At 39.5% G+C, this 24157-nt stretch overlaps 1 protein-coding gene across 5 annotated transcripts; it reads right to left on the reverse strand.

Moving 5' to 3' along the window:
• Nucleotides 1–1448: 1448 nt before the first annotated feature.
• Nucleotides 1449–22509, reverse strand: p2rx7 (purinergic receptor P2X, ligand-gated ion channel, 7). Of its 5 annotated transcripts, none has more exons than XR_005991941.1 (14): nucleotides 22287–22509; nucleotides 17633–17780; nucleotides 17480–17551; nucleotides 17293–17365; nucleotides 16660–16756; nucleotides 13010–13090; nucleotides 12148–12283; nucleotides 9127–9263; nucleotides 7900–7990; nucleotides 6038–6103; nucleotides 4019–4117; nucleotides 3692–3799; nucleotides 2768–3560; nucleotides 1449–2531 (listed from the first exon to the last, which is right to left on the reverse strand). XR_005991941.1 is itself a non-coding variant. In XM_041788478.1 (14 exons), the coding sequence occupies exons 1-13, from the start codon at nucleotides 22400–22402 to the stop codon at nucleotides 3066–3068; spliced, it is 1719 nt and encodes a 572-aa protein (XP_041644412.1). In that variant the 5' UTR covers nucleotides 22403–22509; the 3' UTR covers nucleotides 1449–2957; nucleotides 3063–3065. The 5 variants fall into 5 exon arrangements, 2 of the variants coding, with proteins under 2 accessions (XP_041644412.1, XP_041644411.1); XR_005991943.1 differs by having other exon boundaries at nucleotides 1449–1804; nucleotides 2245–3560; XR_005991942.1 differs by having other exon boundaries at nucleotides 1449–1858; nucleotides 2245–3560.
• Nucleotides 22510–24157: the final 1648 nt, after the last annotated feature.

Below are 24157 nucleotides of genomic sequence, written 5' to 3' on the forward strand. Positions count from 1 at the left end.
AATTTATGTATTTTTGTTATAACTCAAATTATTTGAGTTATGACAGTCTGCAGTTTTCCCAGAATGCCTTTGGGCACTAAACCCTTATGCACTCTGTCACTTTTTCTCGAAACAACCTGCAGACTAAATTTAAACTGCAGAACTCTGTGACTGTGAATGTTTTTAGATCTTGAAAACCCTTAAATCCAAACTTAGTGCCGTGGTTTTAGTGATGATTTATTGTTGTTAACATCTGTGGTGTGCTGTATGTGTTCAGGTGTATTGGTTGTTGAAACTGTGGACTACTGCCATTCTCAGTCTGATCTCCCGTAGGCAAGGGTTCTCAACATTGGGGTCGCAAGACACTAAGAGGGGGTCTCCAGATGCCTTAAAAAAAATTAAGAATATCTTTTAATGACACTGTTGCTATTTTACACCAATTTTGCCAAATTTTAAACCATTTTCATCACTTTTTCCCACCAATTCTTATCGTTTTAACACATTTTTGCCATGTTAAACCCATTTTTTGTCAATTTCAAACCCTTTCCACCACTTTTTTCTGCCTGTTTTTGCCACTTCTAAACCAAATCTTGCCACTCTCTGCCTATTATTGGCACTGTTGACTTATTATTGCCACTCCCCTTTACCACTTTTTTACACCACATTTCACAATTTGATATGCCCAATTTTGCCAGTTTAACCCATTTCTACCTATTTCTGCTTCAGCTAACCCTTTCTTGCCATTTTCTATCGATTTTTTTTTTATCCCATTTCACCAAATTTCCACTATTTTTACTACTTTTGACAAAATTTCAGCCACTTTTTAATCACCTTTTACCACCTTATTTTTCCCTTTTCCACTTTAAACCATTTTTGCAATTTTCTGGTGATTTTTTTGCCACTATTATCTAATTTTTGCCACTTCTAACCCATTTCTGCTACTTTTAAAATCAAATTTCACCACATTTACCATCATTTTTTGCCATCATTAACCAACAGCTATTTTTTACATATTTTAATTCTGTTTTTAACAAAAGAATTTACATTTCTAAGAGGGCTACCTACCTAATTAGTAAATGGATTCAAATGATGTTTGTTTCTTTGATAAGAGTGGTTATTATTCAGGTTAAATATAAAATACCACAGCTTAACTTTACAATGGACCATGATTTTGCTGGTCCCCAGTTTGGCTGGGCCCCATAAAGCTCTCCCATTTTTCCCCCCTTATGGACGGCCTTGTCTGCACATGACTGTTCTTGAACGTGCATGTTCAGCCACCTTCAGGTACAGTGGGGGTCCCCGGTCTCTGGCACCTTTATTTTGGGGGTTGCGGGCTGAAAAGGTTGAGAAGCCCTGCCCTTAGGAGATCTCTGGGACTAACCTGGATAAATAACGGTGAAATAAACACAAACATGGATGAGTATCTCTGTAGCATTTTAGTACAAAAACACGGATACACAGATCTGTGACGACATTTTAAAGCTGCAGCAACTTTAACAGCTGAGAACTATCCAGAGTGTCACTTTTTACTCAATTATTCCCATTTCTGCTGAAGAATGAGAGCAGTGGAGACATGCATGCTTCTCCTTTAATCCAGTCTTTTTCAGTGCAGGAGATTGAATCGCTGCTGTCTGACACCTGATTCTCATGTGTGTTTGTGGTAAACACATTTGTCCTGTAGGTACAGTGACCCATCCATCCATCCAGGCGTTTAATCCGTCCATCCTCCATCCATCTGTAAACCCATCCATCCATTAACCCTTCATCCCCCAGCTCCATCAGATAATCCATCTGTGAAGACCCTCGGCTCTGTTCACACTCCAGTCTGCAGGTTAACACCATCAGAAACAAACCGCTGTGTGAGCGATTTCTAGATAGACTGGAACAAACCATCAGATTTATCAGTTAGTGTGTTTTTACACCTTTACCTGAAAAGTTAGAAGGAATAATTAGAAGGTAGTTAGCTGATATAGGAAGCTAGTGTGCAGGCATTACTGGTTCAGCTGTTCTGGCAGGCCAACATCGTTCCCGTTTGTTGCAATACAGTATTACAATATTTTGTCCCACTGCATGGCAAAAACTGACAGAATTAGCCTCTCTCCCATGGCTGCAGTAGTTTCTATCAGGCTTCTATCTATTCGAGAGGAAAGGCACTTCAGTGCATGGATACTGGAGGGCTGGATTCATGGATCTTAAGACACCAGCGGTGTGTGTAAGAGGACACGAGGTGTTAAAAACGGTCCGATCAAAAAGGCAATGAGGTACCTGAGTGGAGGCTTGAACACTGACAGGAGTGGCATGGTCCACCTGTACAGGGTCGTTGGTGAGTGGAGCTGTAAAGTCCTGAACATGTTGAATTTCCACTAAAGCACCATATCCCTGCAGCACAGGAACATTTCATCCTCAGAGCTGCTCTGTAGATGTGGAGGGAGGAAGAGGGTCATTGTTGGAGACTTGGCCATGGTTTCCTCTTCTAAAGTCTTTGCACACCAGCTAGCGCCCTCTGCTGTACCGGACTGTGTGAACATCTGGGCAGGGAGTGATGTTACTGACTGCAACGAATCGTCAACATTGTCAACAAAATTTGTTGCTGATGGGTTTAATTGTCAGTGATTTGTGGGATGTGTAATTTCAGGCTAAATGCATGCATTGCATTGTTTTACAGCATGAAAATTGATGAAGAGTGAGCCACCTCACATCCTTAATATCTTAGCTTAAAGTTGCATGCAAAGCATCAACCGTGATGTGACAGGAACAAAACAAACAAACATACAACGTTAGAGCTAACCCTGCTATCTAACTCATCAGCAACAACAGGCAGACATGGAGCTTCTTCAGTCTGGAGGAGTTGGGCATTTATTGTTGTACACAGCTGAATCAGAACATCCTCTCAGATACCAGTCTCTTCTTCTTATCTCTCACACAGTGAGGGAGTCCTTATCCTCGCTCAGATGCTCACAGGCAGAGCTCTGCTTCTCCTAGAGCCAAAAAGAAGTCAGGTTAACAGTGAGGTTATTCATAAGTCTTTGGTTTTATAAGGCCCATTAAACAGAAATCTGTTAGTGCGTCACTCTTAAACTCCCCTCTCACAGCTCTCCGTTAGCACACGCCTGCATGGTCGCCGTCCTCGTCGGTCTGAAGCCGCCATATTGTCCGTCCGGGCTGGGGTACTCGTCTCTGATCCTCCACACACAGCAGCTCGGGATGGCGGGGTGAGTGTCTGCAGGCGGGACCCCAAACCTCCAGCTGATGTACTGTCTGTAGGCGCAGTGACGCAGGGCGGCGGTCTGAGCCTGATCAGAGGGCGGCGTCAGAGGGTCCCTGTACAGAAGGACGGCCTCCAGTAGGGGGCGACGCAGCACGAGTTGCTCAAACAGAGGGGACGAGGCGATGCAGGCGCCGGCGCTCCTCCGGCAGCAGAGCTCCTCGTGAGGGAGCGAGGACGGGGAGCAGCAGTCGCATCTACACCAGGAGGGACGACGCGGTCTGGGGTTCACCTCAGGTTTGTTTTCAAGGAGAGGCAGAGATTCTGGATCCATCTGCAGGAGGGAGAGGACGGCCTGCAGGTGTCCCACATCCTCCTAGCAAGAAAAAGACATGACAAATTTCACTTTATATGCATTTTTAAAAAAGAAATCCTAAATCTATTCCCTCAGTTTTTACTGGCAGATAAAACGGATCATTCCTGCATGTTCTACTGTTTCAGGTTTACCTTCCGGGGCTCAACAGACCAGGGTCTGATGTCCTGTAAACTTTTCTTCTGGGATCTCTTCACCAGACGGATGTTGTTTTCATCCACGTAGGAAACGCAGAGGATGCACTGAAACAGGCAGAGACGACACGTTGCAGTGAAATACAACTAAATATTTGATTTTTACATTTCATTCTTAATATCAGATAACTGCTGATAAAGATTGATGTTTTAACATCATTTAGATATTGCAGCTCAAACATGCAGCAGTCTTTATAGACTCAATTTTCCTTTTTCATGGTTGTCTTTTATTTTCATTTAAAGTCATTAGAAAAAGAAGAGACTCACCTTCTGTTTGTCCTGCACTGACTCAACCTTTTTCTCTGAGTAGTTTTGTTCTGCAGAATAACAGCTCGTTCCAATCAGCCAATCGATCAGTATGGTCGTCTGGAGGATCACACACAGACACTTGAAATGTGAACTTTAAATTTTATGAAGTTAAGGTTCAAAACTTTTCAAATTAGTTCTCAAACATCTGAAAAAAAAAATATTTAAATTAGAAAATTTTAAGTTTGATCTCATAAATTTTCAAGTGTTTAAACTCCAAAATATTGAGTTTGGGCTATCATTAATTTCAACTTTATAAATCAAAAAATTCTCCTTTTGTCTCTTTAATTTTTGACGTTTTAAACTAAAAAAAACTGAGTTTAGTTTTCCACTAATTTTGGTCTTTACTGTCTTAGAAATTTCTGGGTTTTTTTTAATTGAGTTTGTTTGTTTCCTAAAAAATGTGCAGAGCCACTTAAATGAATCTTAATTGAGAAAGACATTGAAGTCATACGCCCACCCGGGATCAGCTGATGGCCAGCTGATCCCAATCGTAGCCTCCCTGCTCCCACAGCCAATCACAGCTCTTCTCTCAACACAGTGGTCCATTTAAATATGATGTACATCTCACTAATCTCTGCTTGCATTAATGCTGATGCACCAAACTGCTGCTACTGCTGGCAAAGATCCACCTCCTCCACCCCAGCCTCCTCCTTTATAGACCAAAGCTTTACCTCCTCCACCCCAGCCTCCCCCTTTATAGACCAAAGCTTTACCTCCTCCACCCCAGCCTCCTCTTTTATAACACAAAGCTTCAGCTACTCCACCCCAGCCTCCTCTTTTATAACACAAAGCTTCACCTCCTCCACCCCAGCTTCCTCTTTTATAACACAAAGCTTCACCTCCTCCACCCCAGCCTCCTCTTTTATAACACAAAGCTTCAGCTCCTCCACCCCAGCCTCCTCTTTTATAACACAAAGCTTCACCTCCTCCACCCCAGCCTCCTCCTTCATAGCATAAAGCTTCAGCTCCTCCAACCCAGCCTCCTCATTCATAGCATAAAGCTTCACCTCCTCCACCCCAGCTTCCTCCTTTATAGCATAAAGCTTCACCTCCTCCACCCCAGCCTCCTCCTTTATAGCATAAAGCTTCACCTCCTCCACCCCAGCCTCCTCCTCTATGGCATAAAGCCCCACCTCACAGTAGTAGGACCAAAGTGAAAACTGGAGGACACAAATGGATCAATAAAAACAGAAAGGATAAAAAGCCAAATTCTCAAGCAGAGCTGAAAGCCAGGGAGTAAAAATGTGTTTCTAACCCTCTGGCCCTCCTAGAGCCCTTTTAGGGCTTTTTAATTGTATTTTTTGCTCTTACTTTGGCAGTTATAATGCTAAGAATGATATTTGATAAAGATGTTCTTTTTTAAAAGAATTTTTAAAATCTCATTGTTCACACTATGTTGACAGAATTTTCAACTGTGTAGACAAAAAACTCCCACTCTCCCTCCTTAGCCCTTTTAGGCCTTATTGACCACCATTAAAACCATTTATTTTCATTCTACTGCCACTGGAATACAGAAATAAGAAATCCTGTTAATTCCTGTGTAATTCTGTCATTCAGAGGTAAAAATATTTGCACACAAAATAATTTTACCAAATTTTGCCATTTTTCAATGTTTGCAGAGAGGCATTGTGGGACATAATTACCTTGTTTGAGCTGATCGGATATTCAGTGACTGTAGGCCAGTGGAATTAAATATTTCAACTAAAACTATTTTGGGTGTTTTCTATGGATGTCTGAGTCTGGTGTGTGTGTGTGTGTGTGGGTGTGTGGGTGTGTGTGTGGGTGTGGGTGTGTGTGTGTGTGTGTGTGTAGGTGCAGTCAAAACACACAATTAAATCTGGGCTGGAAAACCAGGAAAAACTGTATTTTTGTATCTCATAGCCATTGTATAGAAAAAAAAAGCCTGTCCTGAAATCTTCCAGACATTTGAGGAGTGTGGGTTTAAAACGGTACGTTTGTGTGTCTGTCAGCTCTCACCAGAGCGTAGTAGGACAGCGTTGATCCGATGTAGATGATGAGCTGGATGAAGCTGAACTTTCCCGCCTGGAAAACAAAAATCAGACTCTCATGTGTTTGTTTAAATGTTGATGAGTGCAAAACAGCAAAGAGAGAGTGAAAAGAGGACTTGTGCATCTTTAATCAAAGTTATTTTATTCATCATGAATCTGATTTCCTCCCAACGGCATTACTGCGGATAACGCCAGGTTTAGAAAGATGACTGTTAACAGACTGAGCCCGCTACACTAGTACTGGTCATTGACTTCACTGTTTTTACTCTGCAGGATAAAATAAAGTAATACACATTTATGTCTTTGAATACTGGATTCTTTAAAATTTAATAAGAGCATTAAATATCTAATAGTAGCATCAGCTCCACATGACCATTTTTCAGACGATTGTTGAGATGATCTTAAACTTTTAGATTCCCTCTGAAGCCCACTAGGGGGCAGTGTGCACTTTTCAAACTGTTTCAGGTTTGTTCATTTTTATATTTCATTTTTCAGAACTTTAAAGGTTAACAGGCGGATTTTCCATTTAGTCACGGGTGTCAAACTCAAGGCCCGAGGGCCAAATGTGGCCCACGGTGCATTTTTATGCGGCCCACAAGATCATAACCAGAATGAGGTCTGCAGATTTCCTCCAGTATAGAAATGTAAATTTAACCTCCAAGATTTAAAAAAAAAAAAAATCCTTGTTAAGTTATAAAAATCTGAAAAAGTAGAGAGTAGAAATGATTAGATAAAAAGTCAGGAATGAGGGAAAGAAATTAATTTGTGTTTTCATTTTATATTTACATTTTGCATCCCAAGATTATGACTAAAACAAAGGATTTTGACTTTTTTTCATATTTTGACATTTAAAATTCATAATTTTGACGTTTTTCTCTCATATTGTGACCTTTTAGATTTACAATTTTTCATTTTAAATCAAATCTTGACCTTTTAAACTCCTAACGTTGACATTTAATCACATACTTTCAATTTTTAAACTCTGATTGAGAATTTCATCTCATATTTTGACCGTTTAGAGTCACAATTTTGAATTTTATCTTCTATTTTGACCTTTTAAACTCTTGATTTTAACTCTCTATCTCATATATTTGCCTTTTAAAAACATGATTTTGAAATTTATTTGGTATTTTGACCTTCAGGACTCACAAAGTTGACTTTCTATCTCAGATTTTGAGCCTTTAAACTCATTTATTTATGTATTTATGTATTTATTTAGCATTTATTTGACATGGACACACAGTAACATTAATGCTGTGATATGTAATGATTTTGACTTTTTTTTTTAGAAGTCTTAAAATCATTTATCATCACTGTTTAATTTCCCCTTTAATTCATTACCTGTGAAAACACAGTTGACAGTTCTCGGGTAAATCTTGACCCTGTTCGGCCCTCAGGTTAGACCTAAATTCAGATTTCGGCCCCTGCTGTGATTGAGTTTGACACCGCTGCATTTAGCATTGATAGATGGTGTTGAATAAATTAAACTTATAAAGGTACATCACTAAATCACTGCATGATTAATGTGAGGAATGTCAAACAGAGCTCATGCTGAACAAACTGCAATGTTCTGAATTAATGTTGAGTTATAAAATCTAGCTGAAAGCTTCGCTGTCAATCTCTGGATCTATAAAATAATAAAAACTAAGAGATTTTTAGTGGAGGGTTTTCATAAAATCTACAGAGCCAGAGAGGATGGTGGAGGGTTGGGGATCAGTGGGATTGATCTGCAGACGTTTCAGATCACAGTGTTTTTTATTCTATGAATCATAAATGTAAATGAACACGTTATTTTAAAGGCACTAAATAAGAGTGAAATGAAGTCCTCACCTGTCCAAACACCATGACATCAAACCTGATCCCGAAGGCTTTGTAGAGCGTTCGCTCTTCCACTCCGTTCACTGTGTTGTATTTAGCAAACCTGATCAGGAGAAATGATCAGTGATAAAATCACTGAAGCTTCATAGCACACAAATCAGGAAAACTTTGATGACTATAACACATATAATACTTTTCATATGTCAGACCCTTCTGGCACACAGTGTCACAATGGACCCCTGATAAACCAGAGAATGGCCCCTGATAAACCCAGAGAATGGCCCCTGATAAACCCACAGAATGGACCCTGATAAACCCAGAGAATGGACCCTGATAAACCCAGAGAACGGACCCTGATAAACCCAGAGAATGGCCCCTGATAAACCCAGAGAATGGCCCCTGATAAACCCACAGAATGGACCCTGATAAACCCAGAGAATGGACCCTGATAAACCCAGAGAACGGACCCTGATAAACCCAGAGAACGGACCCTGATAAACCCAGAGAATGGCCCCTTGGAAATCCACAATTTTCACCTACTTTTTCCACTTTTTGACCATTTTTCACAACTATTTTTAAACTTTCCTATTTTAAACATTTAATTTTGCCACTTTTGACCATTTTTGCCATATTTTCCAATTGTAGGCCACTTTAAACCATCTCCACTACAGTTTGTCACTCTATGCCCATTTTTGCCCACCCATGTCTCTAAAATCATGTTCCTCTCTCTGTTTCCTCCTCTACCTACCGTCCCATCTCTAAAATCATCTGTTCCCCTCTCTCTGCCGTCCCATCTCTAAAATCACCTGTTCCCCTCTCTCTGCCGTCCCATCTCTAAAATCATCTGTTCCCCTCTCTCTACCGTCCCATCTCTACAATCACCTGTTCCCCTTTCTCTGCCGTCCCATCTCTAAAATCACCTGTTCCCCTCTCTCTGCCGTCCCATCTCTAAAATCACCTGTTCCCCTCTCTCTGCCGTCCCATCTCTAAAATCATCTGTTCCCCTCTCTCTGCCGTCCCATCTCTAAAATCACCTGTTCCCCTCTCTCTGCCGTCCCATCTCTAAAATCACCTGTTCCCCTCTCTCTGCCGTCCCATCTCTAAAATCATCTGTTCCCCTCTCTCTGCCGTCCCATCTCTAAAATCACCTGTTCCCCTCTCTCTGCCGTCCCATCTCTAAAATCACCTGTTCCCCTCTCTCTGCCGTCCCATCTCTAAAATCACGTTTCTTCCTCTAACCTGAAGTTCAGCCCGGGGTAGAGCGTCCTGTTGCTCTCTTTCTCGTCCAGCCGTCTGAAGGAGTATCGAGGGAGGCAGCGCTTCATCAGGTGGTCCAGGTTACAGTCCCACTTTATCAGGATGCCAATGACGCCACCCTGTGGTCACAGAAGAAATGCATCAAGAACCACAAAACCTCACAGGAAGATAGAAATCTGCTTTCTGGTTAACAGTGAGTAAGAAAACAGCTGAATTATTGTTAAAACTGGATTTAAAAACCGATGTGAACACGTTAGTCTGACTGAAATCCTGCTTTATGTCTGTTACTCTGTGATTCTGCTGTTGCCTGTCTCAGTCAGGACTGAGATTTTTTATCTCAGGTTTTCCTGGTTGAATTAATTTAGATAAAAAATAAAAATAATGCAGATGGAGCTGTTTTTTCTTTTGCATATATTCCCCTCAGTCAGACCCAAACTGGACAAGGTGTTCTGAGCATGCTCCATAGCCTCCATCCTTAGCTTTTGGTACATTTTAGTTAATCTCAGAACTCAGAAATTCTGAGTTGTCAGATATTCCATCACAAATATGCCCTGAACTCAGGTTTGATATTGCTCCTAGCGCCGACATCAGACCTCTGCTGTAAATGGGACGCAGCATTGGACCCAGGAGTCAGAGTTGCATTAAAGCGAAGCAGCGCTGCAGTCTTCAGATATCACCATGGAGAACGTGCATGTATCTGCACCAACAGTGAAGCATAGAGCAAGGGGTTTTCAAAGTGTGTGAAAGTGAGCCTCCCCTAAAAAGAAATTATTCATTCGGTGGACCCCCACCCACAAAAAGGATTGAAACTGGAAAAAAAAAAAAAACAACATTTCAAACATTTACGTCTAATCTTTAAACATTTCTAACATTATTATATTTTGGATATTTTGGTTTGCAAATGTCCTTAAACATCTGCCTTTCCTTCTTATTCAGTTATAATGCCATTAAATACCCCTTTTTCATTTTATTTTTTTGGCCATTCTACAACAACATTTTTCCACTTTTTCCCAATTTTGACACTTTTATGCCATTTTTGCCCTTTTTTTAAATAATTTTTGCAACTTTTTGTCTATTTATGCTACCCTTTGCCAATAAATACCACTTGTTTCCTTTTTTCCCAATTTTTGCCTCTTCTTTTTGCCATTTTTTCCCATTTCACCATTTTTCACTTTTTTTTGCCACTTTTTGCCCATTTAAACTACCCTTTGCCATTACATACCACTTGTTTCCTCTGTTTTTTGCCCATTGTTGCCACTCTGGCCTGCTTTTTGCCAATTATAGTCACTATCCACTCATTTTTTGTCACTTCTCACCCATTTCTGCTACTTTCTGACAATTTTTCCATGTTTTTTCCCCATTTTTGCCCTTTTTTTGCTGCTTTTAGACCATTCTTGCCACATTTAACCTATTTTTATTGCTACTTCAAGCTGTTTTTGCCACTTTTCACCTCTTAGATTGTGGCTCTTGCAAAGGTATTTTTCACCAATTTTGTTCTTTGGTTGAATAACACTGCTCTATAGCAGAGTCCCTATAGTAACTATAAGTCTATCCATTTTGCTCCATGCACAGGAGAGGTTAGCAAACCAAATCACCTTTTTTCAGGTTTATGGTTCCACACCTCCCCTGAAGCTCTGTGGCGCCCCCCAGGGGAGGCCCACCTCACACTTTGAAAATGTCTGGCATAGATCATGCTCCAAATGCAGAGAGCTGTCAAGTTTATGTTTACTGCTTACCTGAAACAGGAAGAAGGTCCTGAGTACCTGGCTCTAAGGGAGCATGAGGCGACAGCAGGCATGCTCCTGAGAATAAATCAGTTCTACCACAGTCATAGCCACGAGTCTAGCTGAATATCCTGATGGAGCTACAGTAGCTCAGACATACTGTGCATGCAACAATACTGAGTGGTGCAATACAGATTTTTATGTATGTCTAAGCAGCAGAATTAAATTTTAAATGCTCTGTTATTAACAGAATTTATTCATTGGTTGCCCTAGTTAAAGCTCCAAAGTAAAAGCATCAGGATGTTGTTGACGTTCCAGCAGAGTCTCATTTCCTGGATTAATGATTTAAAAAATGCATTTCAGTTAATGAGGCGGTGGTTATCATTTCCTGCTCATAAAGCGGATTTTTATTCTGATTATCTCTCAGAACAATACAGAATTCTTCCTGATTGTTTTTAAAGCAACAATGCCCTTCTCTTTTTTTCTACACAAAGAAAGTGTTCTGTGGCAGGACTTCCTCTTTATTTCGGTTTCATTTCATCTTTTCCTGATCTGTCTGAGGACAAAAGTTTCTGACGAAAGAGATTTTAAAAAGAGAAAGTTGATGTGAAGAGTAAACAGGTTGCTTCATCCTCAGATTCCTCTTTATTTGATTTAAATTTTAAAGGTCATTCTGGAGAAATCTGACCACTGACTTGTATTTGTTCTCATTAAATTCAGTGTTTTTTGCAATGCTTTTTAGTGAGGTCAAAGGTCAAGGCCTAAAAAGCCCTGCTTCCTGACCCCCCACTGTACTTGCTCGTGCATTTTGCATAAAAAAATAACAATGCATAAAAATTGATATTTCTAAAAACCATTGGCATAGAGTGAGCACTGATAACCAGATAAATAATAGTTTAGACTTTGCATTCAGTACTCTGAAAATACATCCATCCATTTACTATGCCGCTTATCCCATTCGGGGTCACGGGGGGCTGGAGCCTATCTCAGCAGTGATTGGGCGAGAGGCGGGGTACACCCTGGACTGGTCGGCAGTCAATCGCAGGGCTGACAGAGAGAGACAACCAGACACACTCACACCTACGGGCAATTTAGAGTCACCAATTAATCTAACAAGCATGTTTTTGGCGGTGGGAGGAAGCCGGAGTACCTGGAGAGAACCCACGCGTGCACATGGAGGACATGCAACCTCCGCACAGAAAAGCCCTGACCGGGAAGCCAACCAGGGACCTTCTAACCAGACTCACTGCTGTTCAGTCTCTGTCTCCTGTTTTCTCACCTCCACAGCCATCTCAGAGAACTTTTCCCCGGCGTCTCTGACGATGTCTCCGAGTCTGAAGATGGGACACAGCGAGTCGTCCGTCCTGGTACAGGTCCTCAGGTAGGCGTCGTTCATGTTGGGAAGGATGTTCCTCCTGCAGCAAACACACAAAAATCTCCTTAATACATAAATATATGCATCACAACAGAGGGGAAGAGTTTCTCTGCAAATGGACTGATATGATGAAAAACTACAAACCACTAAATCAGCAGTTTCTAACAGAAGCTCTCCATGTCTCTGCCCTAACATAATTAGATAACAGGGAAATAAGTAGAATGTGTAGAATGCTGGGGTCATTTTCTGCAGGATAAAGTTAGATTAAAAAATGGGAAAAGGTCTTTGAGCAAGAAAGTGAGAAGAAAACTTCTTAATCTAATCTAGAAGCAAAGAAAAAAGAACAGCAAACAAGAATAGACCCAGAGGATGGGTCTAAACTTTCTCTCTTAGCAGCTGCAAAACCGTTCATGAAAATAACCTTAAAAACATTCTTCCCATGAGTCCTAGCTGCTGCTACACAGCTGTGGTTTCACCGCCTACGGTCAGGAAACTGCGCTTGTGTGTTTATACTCCTTTAGAATAAAATTACACTTTAACCCTTTAACTAATAAACCTGCACATCTGCACAGTTTCTCCTTGTACACCTTTGTGCATACTTTTGTGATATTTGTATTGTATTTTATACTTTTTATACTTTGTTATGATATTTTTCTACAATAATCTATTTCAGTTTCAAGCATCTTAATATTTTTATCAATGCAAATTCCCTGTATTAAAATTATTTGGATTTTTATTGTGTAAAGATATTTTCATAAACTCTCACCTGATGAAGTTGAAGGCAGGAAATCTGATGTTGTTCTTGATGAGGACGGTGAAGTTTTCAGCTGCTGCCAGCAGAGCTGGTCTGTGTTAGAGACAGAAAATATCAAACAGTCCTGAAGTTAAAAAAATACTCACTAATAAAAGCTGGCACCAGGGCTGCCTGTGGGTGGGGGGGGGGGGGGGGGGGTCTCCTGGGACCCTCTCAGAGGGGGCCAAATAAGAAAAATGGTCAGCAGTGACACTTGAATGATATTTGCAGATATTTCCAAACTCATTTAAACCATAACCATACTGATGTGTGTGTGTATATATATATATATATATATATATATATACAGTTGAAACCAGAAGTTTACATACACTATATAAAAAGGCACATAAACTTTTTTTTCTCTCACCGTCTAACATTAAATCAGATTAAACTTTTCCTGTTTTTTAGGATTACCAAAATTATTTCTATTTGCTAAATGCCAGAATAATGAGAAAAGGATTTTTTTAGACAATTTTTATTACTTTCTTTAAAGTCAGAAGTTTACATACACTAAGATTACTATACCTTTAAACAATTTGGGAAAGCCCAGATGATGATGTCATGTCTTTGGAAGCCTCTGATAGGTTTATTGACAACATTTGAGTTAATCAGAGGCACACCTGTGGATGTATTTTAAGGCACACCTGAAACACACTGCTTCTTCGTGTAACATCATGGGAAAATCAAAAGAAATCAGCCAAGATATCAGGAAGAGAATTGTGGACTTGCACAAGTCTGGTTCATCCTTGGGTGCAATTTCCAGATGCCTGAAGGTGCCACGTTCATCTGTTCAAACAATTATACGCAAGTATAAACACCATGGGAATGTCCAGCCATCATACCGCTCAGGAAGGAGACGGGTTCTGTGTCCCAGAGATGAACGAGCTTTGGTCCGAAAAGTTCATCTCAACCCAAGAACAAAAGCAAAAGACCTTGTGAAGATGCTGGCTGAAGCTGGTAAGAGTGTGTCATTATCAACAGTCAAACGAGTCCTGTACCCACATGGGCTGAAAGGCCACTTTCCCAGGAAGAAGCCATTACTCCAAAAGAAACATGAAAAAGCCAGATTACAGTTTGCAAATGCACACAGGGACAAAGACCTTAAATTTTGGAGACATGTTCTGTGGTCTGACGAAACTAAAATTGAACTTTTTGGCCATAATGACCATCGTTACATTTGGAGAAAAAAGGGGGAAGCTTGCAAGCCTGAGAACACCATCCCAACTGTGAAACATGGGGGTGGCAGCATCATGTTGTGGGGTTGTTTTGCTGCAGGAGGGACTGGTGCACTTCACAAAACAGATGGCATCATGAGGAAAGAACATTATGTGGAAATACTGAAGCAACATCTCAAGACATCAGCCAGGAAGTTAAAGCTTGGGCGCAAATGGGTTTTCCAAATGGACAATGACCCTAAGCATACTGCCAAACTGGTTACAAAGTGGCTTAAGGATAACAAAGTCAATGTTTTGGAGTGGCCATCACAAAGCCCTGATCTCAATCCCACTGAAAATTTATGGGCAGAGCTGAAAAGGCATGTGCGAGCAAGGCGGCCTACAAACTTGGCTCAGTTACACCAGTTCTGCCAGGAGGAATGGGCCAAAATTCCTGCAAACTATTGTGAGAAGCTTGTGGAAGCATATCCAAAACATTTGACCCAAGTCATACAGTTTAAAGGCAATGCTACCAAATACTAATGAAATGTATGTAAACTTCTGACTCTCAAGAAAATAATAAAAAAATTGTCTAAAAAATGATCTCTCTCATTATTCTGGCATTTAGCAAATAGAAATAATTTTGGTAATCCTAGTTGACCAAAAACAGGAAAAGTTTAATCTGATTTAATGTTAGACAGTGAGAAAAAAAAAATTCATGTGCCTTTTTATGTAGTGTAGGTAAACTTCTGGTTTCAACTGTATATATATATATATATGTATGTATATATATATATACATATGTATATATATATATACATATATATATATATATATATATGTATATATACTTTTTTATTATAAAGACCTCTTAGTTTCTCCTGTTCAGAGAGAGGGTTCTCATTGCTTAGCAGCTTATTGGTTAAATAAGTAAATATTCTACATTTAGTTAAAGAGAAAAATGTATTTTACAGGACTTAATATGGCCAGTTAAGATTTTTTTTGTACCTTATAAAGCAGGGGTGTCAAACTCAAGGCCAGGGGGCCAAATCTGGCCCATGGTACATATTCTTATCACAACTGGCCCTAAAACATGAGGCCTGCAGATTTCCTCCCATATAAAAATGTAAAATTAACCTTGATGATATCAAACATCCTTAATTCATAAAAAATGTGAAAAGAGTAAAGGGTAAAAATAACGATATAAAAATATGTGGAAAAAGAAATTCATTTGTTTTCATTTCATATTTTCAATTTTGCATTTTACAATTATGACATTAATCTGTTATTTGACCGTTATTTTAAATTTGGCCTTTTACATTTATTATTTTGACTTTTGGTCTTATATTTTGACCTTTAACATTCATCATTTTGACTTTTTATCTCATATTTTGACCTTTTACATTTATTATTTTGACTTTTTATCTCAAATTTTGACCTTTTACATCTATTATTTTGACTTTTTGTCTCATATTTTGACCTTTTTAGCTTAAAATTTTAACTTTATCTAATAATTATGGGTTTTTATCACATATTTTGACTTTGTCCATTTTTTTTTCACTTATAATCTCATATTTTGACCTTTTCAATTTATTATATTGGCTTTTTATCTCATATTTCAACCTTTTAAATTCATAATTTTGACTTTTCATCTAATATTTTGACCTTTTCACTTTATTATTTACACCTTCGTCTCATTTTTTGACCTTTTAGGTGCACCATTTTAAATTTTAATATCTAATATTTTGCCTTAAAAACATGATTTTGACTTACCTTTTTTTATATATTTGCCTTTTAAAAGCATTATTTTAATATCTTGTGTTTTGACCTTTTGAACTAATAAGTTTGACTTTTTATCTCAGATTCTGAGCTTTTTAACTGATCATTTTGACTTTTAAATCTCAAACTCATTTATCATCAGTGCTAGTCTGTTCCCCCATAGTTTATTACGGCGGAAAATGAGGTTGACAGTTTGGTTGAACCCTTTTCGGTCCTCAGGTCAGACCTTAATCTAGAATCCGGCCTCTTCTGTGATTGAGTCTGACACCACTGTTATAAAGGGATAAACATTTATCCTAATCAAAGGTTATGATGCATGTTTGTATTTTCATGTTTTCAATAAAGATTAGATTTTTTTTTCCTTTTTTCTTTATATTTACAAATCATTGATATTTGAGATCGACTCATGGGCCACAGTGAGTGAGGAAGGGGCCGAATGTGGCCCGCAGGCCGCTAGTTGCACCCCTGGCTTAAAGTTTTTTTTAAGATTACTTTAGGGCCTTTTGCATTTATTGGATAGGACAGCTGAAGAGAGAAAGGAAGTATGGTTAGAGACAGGGGGGGACATGTACCAAACATCGATGCACTGAGGACTACAGCCTCACCTTTCAGTCGCTCGCTCTTCCATCTGAGCGTGAAGTCTATGTTCTAAGATCTCACACAGAAACCTGACAGTGAACGCCTCACCTCGGAGGCTTGGTCTTCGTTTCGACTGGACACCACGCAGAAACTTCACAGGTTTTCTTCAGAACATCAAACCTCACACAGGATCCGGTCTGAACCCCTGCAGAGAAACGCAAACACGTCTGAGCGTCTGCGGTTCAAATCCATGGTTACAGAAACGTGAGCTCAGCTATCACCTGAATCTAACATAGCAGACAGGAGAGGGTTAATCTGCAGCACAGTCCTGATAAATTCCTCCTCTGAGTGTAAAAACAGACGTCTGGGTCTGTCATGTGGACTCCAGCCAGACTGGGTCTGACTTCAGGGTTCCTGTGTTTAATATGCTGGTTGTAGTTAAGAAGTTTATACAGTTACAGTGAGACCTGGACCTGGAGAGACTTTCAGAATCCAGATGACACCTACAGCTTAAACTAAGATCACACCACTGGGAACCACCAGACTCCACATCCAGATTAAGACTGAGCTATCAGGTATCAGACTGTTTTAGTCCACATAGAGGGGAGTCTAGACAAAACACTAAAGATCACCACAGTATCTGAATGCTCAAAAACAAAGAAATCCTCTAAAGTGCTGTACAATCAGGATGAGTCTGCAGGTTTTGTGTCTTTAAGTGTGGATGTAAAGAGGAAATGTTACCATGGCTGAGCTGATCCCAGGATCCTTTCTCACAGTCTTTATCAGAGCGGCACGTTCGGTCTTTAAGAGGAGCCTGAAGAAAACGACAGGGTTAGCTCATATCTGAACTTCATCATCATCTATTATATCACTGTTGTAGACAACAGCGTCTCTGAAAGGGTTTATATTTCTGATAAAGGTGAAGAACCTCAGGACATTTCCCCTGTTTCTGATTCTTGGTCACGATGACGTTGGTCACCACGAAGAACGAGTTTTTATCCTAAAAGACAGAAAATAAAAACCTGTTTAAATGCTCCTCTTTATCCTGGGTACGAAAAAAAATAGAACCTGAAGGGCTGACCTGTGAGGGTCCGCTGTAGTCCACCACGTCCCAGACCACGTCTCCAATCCCGGGCAGCTGAGTCTGAGCCACGCCCTTAACCTTGGTGGTGACGGAGCTCACGACCAGATCAAACTCCTGGTACTTCCTGTTCCACAACATCATGATGCTGCAGAATAAAGACGACCCAACGGTCAGACTGAGGTTCACCAACTTTAACACTTTAATACTCATCAAAAAAGACGGTAAATGATGAGTATGAGTTTAGACAGAGAGAGGCTGATTCATTCTGATTTTTATCACTAAAATTATCCAGAACTGCTGTCAGGGACTTTGGTTGCTGTGGATTCAAACATTTGTCCTTCATCAGAGCTCATGTATGGAGGACCAAACCTGCCAAAATTTAAAAAAATAAATAAATAACAGTAAAAATATAAACAAAAATAAATGAATAAAATTCAAAAATGAAAGACAAAAAAATAAATATAAATGGATAATAAATAAATCAAAAAATACAAAAAATATTTACAGTGCTTAAAAGGATACTTCAACATTTTGGCAAATTCGTCCATTGCCATAATTCCTATAGTCTTAGTAATAGGTTCGTTACCTTCAGTTGTCGGTGCAAGCTGTTTTTAGATCGGCCGCTGCCGAGTTTGGACCTGCTGTGCCAACTCAATGTAAGCAGACGGTATTCCGGCTTTCCCTCATCAAACTTATCAAATACACAATCCAACAACTCCAAAACGCACTGGTGGACAAGTTGTGACCTGCACATTCACCACGCTATGAAATAATCATGAAACGTTACGAGACGGAGATGTCTTAGAGCTAAATGCAAAGCCGGAACTACACTCCAGGCATGGCTGCTGCACTGTGTCACTCCGCCAGTGGTTTACTCAAGAAATAGTTCAGAGCATTTGCTTAATGCGTTGTAATGTTACATAATTATACATTATTATTTCCCAATCTATCCACTGTCCTTCCTCTATCAAATAAAGGCATGAAAAAGCCTAAAAAGAAATCTTAAAAAAGAAATAATAATGTGCTTTTCTATTTTTTCAGTTTTTTTGTAAATCACTAAATTTGAAAATTCATGGATAACAATAATAATTACATTTTAGCATTAAAAATATCATTTGGGTTAAAGAGCTTCTACATATTGGTGTATTAACCATTGCAGAAACATTAAAAACTAGAATGGCCGTCTGAGGCGGCAGACCCACGCCTAAGCAGCGCCACCGAGGAACTTGCGCTCCCATTGATTACTATGGTGTTCAAAATCTCGAAGTCCGAGAAAAACCGAACGGGTGCGCGGATCATCACCAAAATCTAATCGATTCTTCCCTGTCACTATCCCAATATTCCCTGAAAGTTTGGTGAAGATCTGCCTTTCCGTTCTCAAGTTATCTTGTACACATACAAACAAACAAAGAAACTCCCTGCTCATATTTCATATTTCATCAGCGTGGGTAATGGTTTTGGTTTTACTAATTTTTACCAGTGCTGTTAATTTAGGTTAGCTGTGGCATAAACCTTACTTTGGGTGGTGGTCTAATACATTTGTTAAGCACTGTACACAAACAAATAAATACAAATAAAGATAAATACAAAAATAAAAAATAAGACTCAAAAATTACATATAAATAAATAAATAAATATCAAAAAGGTGCATGCTAACCATGTCACTGAATAGTCAACAAAACAATGACTCAAACATGGGAAGTTTGGATTAATTCATACAAAGATCAGGAAGGTATGACAAAAATACAGCTCAGGAACAAAGCTACTCTCATACCCCCAAAACAGCTTTGTCTTGATACAAGCAGGACCAGATACTCAATATCTTCTTGGTGGGCAGAGAGTCTAACTGAGCATGTGCACAGTGAGTGTCATCACTCTATGTTTCTGATTGTCCCTTGTTGCAACTGTCCCCAGTCTCCCCTACATCTCAGGGTCTAAAATGTACCAGTGTGTAACTTCCTCTATCAGATCAGGTGATTTAAATTACCATGGTCTGGGTCTACATGGCTGAGATTTTCTCTCTGATTTGATTTAATTTTAGCTAGTTTTGTAAAGTTTTAGTAAGTGTTTTAATTTCAAAGTTGTAAGTCCTTGTCTCTATTTTAGTTTTAAATGATTTCTAATTCTAATTTTATTCAACTATAAAAACCTCGGAGCGTTTTATCATCATGAAAATTAACCTCCTGAGACCTGAGCTTTTGTTTGGAATGCATTTTTATTTTCTCCCACTTATTTGGGATAATTTGGGCATCACAAGTTTAAAAGCTCAGCTTTCACTGTGAAAATCTATAAAATATATTTTTGTAAAGTTTCCCAGAATTCAGGAGTTTTCAAAGTGTGTGAGAGTGAGCCTCCCCTAAAAAGAAACGATTCAACCGGTGGACCCCCACCCACAAAAAGGACTGAAATTGGAAAAAAAAAACCCAACAACAACATTTCAAACATTTACGTCTAATCTTTACAGATTTTTAAAATTAATGTGTTTTGGATATTTTTGTTTGCAACGGTCCTTAAACATCTGCCTTTCCCTCTTATTCAGTTATAATGCCATTAAATACCCTTTTTCATATTTTTTTGGCCATTTTACAACATCTTTTTGCCACTTCTCTCCATTTTTTCCACTTTATCCCATTTTTGCCCTTTTTCACCTTTTTGCCCGTTTAATCTACCTTTCATCATTAGATATCCCTTTTTCCCCCAATTTTTTTGCAACGTCTTTTGCCACTTTTGCCCTTTTTTTCCAAACATTTCTTGCAACTTTTTGTCCATTTAAGCTACCTTTTGCCATTAAATACCACTTGTTTCCTTTTCCCCAATTTTTGCCTCTTCTTTTTGCCCATTTTTCCCATTTTTCCCATTTTGTCACAATTTTTTTTGCCACTTTCTGTCCATTTAAACTACCCTTTGCCATTACATACCACTTGTTTCCTCTTTTTTGCCCATTTTTGCCACTCTTGACTGCTTTTTGCCCATTTTAGTCACTTTCCACTCATTTTTATCACTTCTCACCCATTTCTGCTACTTTTTGACATTTTTCCATGATTTCTCCCCATTTTCGCCCCTTGTCACCCATTTTTTGCTGTTTTTTGACCATTTTGCCACCTTTAACCTATTTTTAATGCTACTTCAATCTGTTTTTGCCTCTTTTCCTCCCTTAGATTGTGGCTCTTTGGTTGAGTAACACTGCTCTAAAGCGTAGTCCCTGTAGTAACTATAAATCACTATAAATCACCTTTTTTCAGGTTTATGGTTTCATGCTTCCCCTGAAGCTCTGTGGCGCCCCCCCAGGGGAGGCCCGCCTCACACTTTAAAAACCAGACATAATTAACACCCCTAAATTTCTTTAAATAATCCCCTAATTTTTCAATGAAACTTTATCACGAAGCCTCAATTTTAATGAAAAGTTGTATTTACATTCCTGAAAACATTCTCAAAGCAAATTCCCCAAAACGTACCAATATAGTCCTAAAGATTCCATGAAAAATTATGGAAAACCCCAAAATATGCCGACAAACTTCCTGAAAATTCCATTAGATTCTAGAAATTTCAAAGGATACCCCGCTTCCCAATTCACCATCAAATGCCCCAAATTAAAAACTAAATGTCCCAGGTTTCCATGAGCATTCCTGCACATTTTAAAGTAAAGTTTCCCCAAACAGGTTAAATAAAATTTCCCCAGAAATACAAATACATTTTCTAAATTAACACAAAATGGATGAAATGTTTTTAAAAATCCCCAAAACATCCAAAAACAAATCCAGAATTTTCATGAAAATACTCAAACAAGTAAAAAACACTTCCAGTGATGCTCTCAAAGATACAGAAGTGCCTCAATTTTAATGAAAAGTTGTATTTACATTCCTGAAAACATTCTCAAAGCAAATTCCCCAAAACGTACCAATATAGTCCTAAAGATTCCATGAAAAATTATGGAAAACCCCAAAATATGCCGACAAACTTCCTGAAAATTCCATTAGATTCTAGAAATTTCAAAGGATACCCCGCTTCCCAATTCACCATCAAATGCCCCAAATTAAAAACTAAATGTCCCAGGTTTCCATGAGCATTCCTGCACATTTTAAAGTAAAGTTTCCCCAAACAGGTTAAATAAAATTTCCCCAGAAATACAAATACATTTTCTAAATTAACACAAAATGGATGAAATGTTTTTAAAAATCCCCAAAACATCCAAAAACAAATCCAGAATTTTCATGAAAATACTCAAACAAGTAAAAAACACTTCCAGTGATGCTCTCAAAGATACAGAAGTCTCTCAAATTTTCTATGAAAATTCAGGAAAATTTCCAAGATATAGTCCCAAAATTATCAATCAAAATTCCTAAAAAGTGATTTCAAATTCTCCCAGTATTTTAAATGAAGAACTCTAACCTCTACAGACAGTGCAGACAATTTTCCAACGTTTCTGACAGTAGAAATGACTACTGTGTAGTCAGTTAGCCGGAGTGTAATGTCCTCGTATGTGCATGCAGGGTCTTAGGAGGTTAAAGAAAACTCCCATGAAAAGCTCCTTTATCTGTGGATCTACAGGTTCCGTTAACGTGGTTTACGTCAGAATGCGCCGTTAGTCAGCAGAGCGCGTGCAGCCTCGTCCAACCCGGGGTTTTAGCGGGTCTTTGTTGGCCAAACTCACCAGATGAGCAGCAGGATGAATCCGTTCAGACCCCACTTTAAAGACCCCAGACGGACACTCTGGATCCGGACCAGTTTGGCGGTTTCATACTGACACAGAAAGCGACAGCACGGCATGACGACGGTGGCCGAGGAGGTCCTGTTGCTGTTGTTTTACTGATGTTTTTGTCTGATTTGAGTGTCAAGTACAGAGGAGAAATCTCTGACTCATTTCTTCTTCTTCTTCCTGTATGGTAGGTCACATGTCCGCCTCCTGCAGCTGCTCTCCCTCTCTAAACCAGAGCCAGACATCCACAGACTGGGACAGGACTGGATCCGGACTGGGACGGGGCTGGATGCGGACTGGGACAGGACTGGATCCGGACTGGGACAGGACTGGATCCGGACTGGGACGGGGCTGGATCCGGGCTGGGGTTTAAAAATTAAGTATGGATGTTTCAGTACCACACTAGAAAATAGACATCCCACACATGAAATACACGATCTTTGATTTGTTTAAAATCCCCCTAACTGTCAACAGCGATGTTCAGCTAAGAGTTAACTGTTACTTCAGTAGTTTTTGATTTAAAATATTTATCTCTTTAGGCTCACGGAAGATTTTAGATACATTTTGTATCGATTTAAATATGGTGTTCCTTGAGTTTTTGGCTTAACCTTAGGTCGCCTTGGGCGAAAAAAGTTTGAAGATCACTGATCGAGTAAATCCATCACTGTTTAGTCTCAAAATTTGCACGCTGTCCTTGAAAATAACAGCTCCTCCTAATTTTTATGTAGTTAATTCTCTAAAACGGCCCTAATACACCACTACAGTTGGGTCATTGTCAGAGTTTCTTTGCTGCAGTATTTAATGTTTGGCTAAAAAGAAATGCATTGTTCCAGACCAGACAGCCGCTGAAGGCCCTAGGGGTCACGCTTTTAGAGAATAATGCATTTTATTTATAGGCGCTTTTCAAAGCACTCAGGGTCACCTTACAAGAAAAGGTTAAAACAAGAAAAACAAATTAGTCTACGAAAGATACACAAGTTAGTAATCAGCTAAAACAATGAATGAAACAGAGTAGGTTGGCTTAAAACAAATCAGTCAAACAGAATGTGCCAGTTTGAAAAGATGGGTTTTGAGACGGGATTCAAAAGTGGAGAGAGAGTTAATATTACGGATGTCTGGAGGGAGGGAGTTTCAAAGTCTAGGAGCAGAGCGACTAAAGGCTCTGGAGCCCATGGTGGTCAGGCGGGCGGGTGGAAGAGTGAGGTGGAGGGAGGAGGAAGACCTGAGAGTGTGAGAGGGGGTGAAGGAGGTCAGAAAGGTACGGAGGGGCGAGGTTATGGATGGCCTTGAAGGTCAGGAGTAGAATCTTAGAGCTGACCGGGAGCCAGTGTAGCTGCAGAAGATCTGGGGTACCAATCCTCTCAGTCTAGCCTTCCTGCAGCTGCAAACGTCCACTAGATGGCAGCATCGTCTCACCTGCTCTCACATAAACCTGCTCCCCTCTCTCCTCCTGGATTTCTGTGCTGAAAAACAAACCCTGAAATAAAAAATCACACAACTCCAAACATGTGAAGTTTGACAGAAATGAAGTTTTTTTTTTTTCTTTGGAGACAGAGAGGGTTTTGTTCTTTGCAGGACAAAGAGGGTCTCTGTGAGGACCAGACAAAGACCGGGTCTGTGGTCAGAGCTGAGAGTCACTGAGATAAACACTTTTATTGAACAAAACTCTTCATGAAGTGTATTTTTGTGGTTTCTATTAATGTCAAAAACTCTCAGAGTATGAAATGTCTCTGTGGGAATAGCAGACATTTTTCTACGCCGCATTCTTCCGACAGCTGCAGTTTTCTTCTCTTCAGCTCTGCACTGATTCTGAGTCAGCTGTTATA

Source organism: Cheilinus undulatus, linkage group 5 (assembly GCF_018320785.1).
Source record: "Cheilinus undulatus linkage group 5, ASM1832078v1, whole genome shotgun sequence".
Lineage (NCBI taxonomy): Eukaryota > Metazoa > Chordata > Actinopteri > Labriformes > Labridae > Cheilinus > Cheilinus undulatus.